General features: G+C 32.1%; 1 protein-coding gene across 1 annotated transcript; it reads right to left on the reverse strand.

Annotated features, from left to right (window-relative positions):
• Positions 1 to 216: 216 nt before the first annotated feature.
• LOC110667663 (isoeugenol synthase 1-like) lies at positions 217 to 2,070 on the reverse strand. The gene is made up of 5 exons (XM_058149275.1): positions 1,803 to 2,070; positions 1,545 to 1,680; positions 1,163 to 1,390; positions 565 to 768; positions 217 to 444 (listed from the first exon to the last, which is right to left on the reverse strand). The coding sequence occupies exons 1-5, from the start codon at positions 1,992 to 1,994 to the stop codon at positions 245 to 247; spliced, it is 960 nt and encodes a 319-aa protein (XP_058005258.1). The 5' UTR covers positions 1,995 to 2,070; the 3' UTR covers positions 217 to 244.
• Positions 2,071 to 3,577: the final 1,507 nt, after the last annotated feature.

Here is a 3,577-nt window from a genome sequence, read left to right on the forward strand (position 1 = left end):
TGTTGCATCGAAATTGCATTTTAAAACACCACAATTTGGAGGCTTCCATTTAACAATATAAGAAACAGGAGAAACACTAAAGGATCAAGCGGACAATGAGCCAATTTCCAATCATGCAAGTCACAATCTAATTCAACATGCATGTAATGGCACTAAAAGGAAAAAAAAAAAAAAAAAAGGCACACTTATTTCGGTTTGTATTATTGTTGCGACGATCAATAACTTAGAAGTAAGATTTTAAGCCTCATGCAAATGCTGCTCGTTTGGGCTTAGGGGGATTAATCAAGCATAGATCGAGGAGGCTATCAACTGGAGTGTAATTGTGGTCAGGATATAACTTGGAGGCCTCCAGATCGTCTTCTGTGAGTTCAAAGCTCATCTGATCACCTTTGATGAATATGTTGTGCAGGATTGATACTGGGATGTTTTCTGGGAAAGTTAGGGCTGCAACCGATGAAACAGTTAATGATCATTTAGTTACTGTATTCAGGCTAAAAAACAGTTCAAATATTTCAGTTTCTCTATATCCATCAGAAACAAAGTTTCTTGATTAATAGATCTTACTCTCAGAAAGCTTGACAATTTCTTCCTCAGGAACATGAATCTTTTTGAAAGTTCGTCCAGTCTTTTTCTCCCAAGAAGATATTAAATCTAACGGAGACACAATATTTTCTGGAGGCCGGTAGATTATAACACGGTTGGCCACTCTTGGATCTGTTGCTGCTCTCACTGTATAAGCTGCAACATCTTCCTCATAAATCAACACAGCTTCATGCCAAGGGAAAAACCAAGATGTTTTAGCGTACACATAGATTAATATGCCAAATATGTTTTAATTTTCATAGGCTAAATCTTCAAATTCTTTTAGTTGTTCTTATAGTTGTTCCTCGTATAAAGGTGTTTCATTGTTATCAGTCTCTAGGGTTTTTAGCTCAGGAGTTTGAACCAATCAGTGAAACCTTAGATAGTTATTATTATTATTATTTATTTTTTGGTACAATTGGCTCTGACAGGGACTCATATTCGAGATCCTGTAGATGACTCTAAGACCACTGAGGTATTGATATCTTATATAGTTATTATGAGTTTTCTTTTCTTATCAGAAACCTTGGAAAGAAAGGAAAAAATAAAAATGGTAAACGACAGGCAGGTTGCAACTCACCCTTAGCGTCACCTCTGCCATAAACAACAAGCTGGTCGAGCTTTTCATGTGGATGTAGGAGGTAATCGATATAATATGCAGCAAATGAGTTTGCAGATACATAAGTGTATGGCACTCCTGCCGCTTCTGTTGCCCTTCTGATTCTCCGTTTATTGGCGAGGAGAGCTTCAAATGGTGGCAGCCCACTCACTCTGTCCACTTCGTTACCAAATTCTGAAGGAAAAACCTCTGAACATATTTTGTACACTTAATTAATTCATCATCATTTAATCAATATATGCAGATAGTTTGGTTCAAAAGAACTGGACTAAGACTGTAAGATTACGTATTTGAATTTTATATGGTTGGAACCCAATCCAACAAAAAATAATAATAAAAAAACCCTTTATATTGCCTGCTTCTTTCATGGCAGAGATAATTTTGTGCTGGTCAAGATGTTGAGGAACAGCAAGAGCTGAAATCACCACATCTACTTGTTTAAGTACTGAAACAATCTTCTCATGCTCTTCCAATTCTCCCTGTAATTAAGTTATTTTTTGCATAAATTAGATTAAACATGTCAAAATCACATAAATGAAAGGTAAATATATATATATATATATATATATATATATATATATATATATATATATATATATACCTGAAATACAGTGACTCCCAGGGACTGGAATTGCTTGTGAATTTGTAGCTTTGAAGAAAGAGTATGATTTGGTTTGAGTGGGCGAACATAAGCATAGGTAGGATGACACATGGATAAGCTTGCCTTCACCATGTATTCTCCCAGATACCCAGTTGCTCCAAATATCAGAATCTTGCTTTTCTCTGAATCCATTGCCTTTCTTCCTTGTACTTAATGAAGCTATGTACATATGCATACAGAACTTCTATTTGACCCTTTTATACATGTAGAAGCAGAACAGCCTTGGAGGGGAATTTATAATATATTTCTGCAACACTAAAAAATATTGCTCCTCATAAATATAAAATTACAATTGGCATTCAATTAAGGAGAAGTGAGTTTCATGTGTTATGTTGATTTCATGTATTGAGAGAGAGAGAGAGCATGTGCTTAATAATCTCCCCCTCAAAAGCGTTTTCTTTTTCTTTTTCTTTTTTTTTTTTACAATAAACACCATATATATGATTCATTTGAATGTACTCTTATTCAGCTATGTGTACCTAGCTGCTTTATTTATTTCTTGAACATGTTTATATATATATATATATATATATATATATATATATATATATATATATATATAAACACAACTTGAAGATATATATGTGTGAACTCTCTTTCAATCTCTTTTATCCTTTGCATAGTCAAAGCTGGGTTTCATGTATTTCAAATGCAGAAATAAGCATACCAGATAATCATCTGGTACATAATGTATACACTTATTTTACGTGTGAGTCATGAGTCATAAAACATATATATATATATATATTCATATTCACAATGAACTAGATTTAAACAAAAATTTTCCAAAATGAGTTTGGGTTAATAATATTGAAGAGGAACTTCGAACCCCATCATAAAAAATTAGAAAAAAATTTACCAACACTTATTTTATCATAGACACAAAATACATATATATAAGTCTTGCCCATTTTGTATGTGGATTTCATCATATTTATTATATTTTTCGATTTATGATAGGTTAAATCTATATCAAAATTTCTCAAAATAAACTTCTCTAGAAGCGAAGCGGCTGTGGTTCTATCCAATTTGGCCGGCAGGATTCCCTCATTTGTTTTTTCTGAGAAAGAAAAAAGAAAGAAACCTAGTTTGCTTTACTTGAGCAGGTCTAGCCTTTCTTTTTCTTTTTACGTATTTTTTGGAGCCATCCTTTGTTTTTTTTTTTTTTTAAAGATCCATGTATTATCTTGAAGATTATTCATTACGTATATATATGAGGATTTGACTTTGTATTCTCTTCAGATCTAATTGCAAATGGTGAGCCAAGGCTGTAACGCCCTTACCGTAGGTAGTCCGTATATTTTACTGTTCCGACGACTAATGTCTGTTCGGACATTCAAGATGTCTGGAACTACACTTAAACTATAGTGATGAGGCATAAATTAATGAAATAAATATTAAAAAATTGTAGAAAAAATTTTGAGAAAATAAAATAAAATTTAGAGAATTTATTAATTGGTATAAAATAATAAAAATAACCCGATGAGTACCATGAAGGGAATTTTGGTAAATTCACCCCTAGAGGTGAATTTTGACCTAAATGTCAAATTAAAATTAGGAAATAAAATAATTAACATAAATTAAATTTATGAATTTGAATTTGGAAAATGAGAAGAGAAAAGAAAAGAAAGGAAAAGAAAAGAAAAAAAAAACTTATGGAAATTTTAAAATTTAAAGTACACAATAGAATAAATATATAAACCCATTAGAAGACA

Source organism: Hevea brasiliensis, chromosome 6 (assembly GCF_030052815.1).
Source record: "Hevea brasiliensis isolate MT/VB/25A 57/8 chromosome 6, ASM3005281v1, whole genome shotgun sequence".
Lineage (NCBI taxonomy): Eukaryota > Viridiplantae > Streptophyta > Magnoliopsida > Malpighiales > Euphorbiaceae > Hevea > Hevea brasiliensis.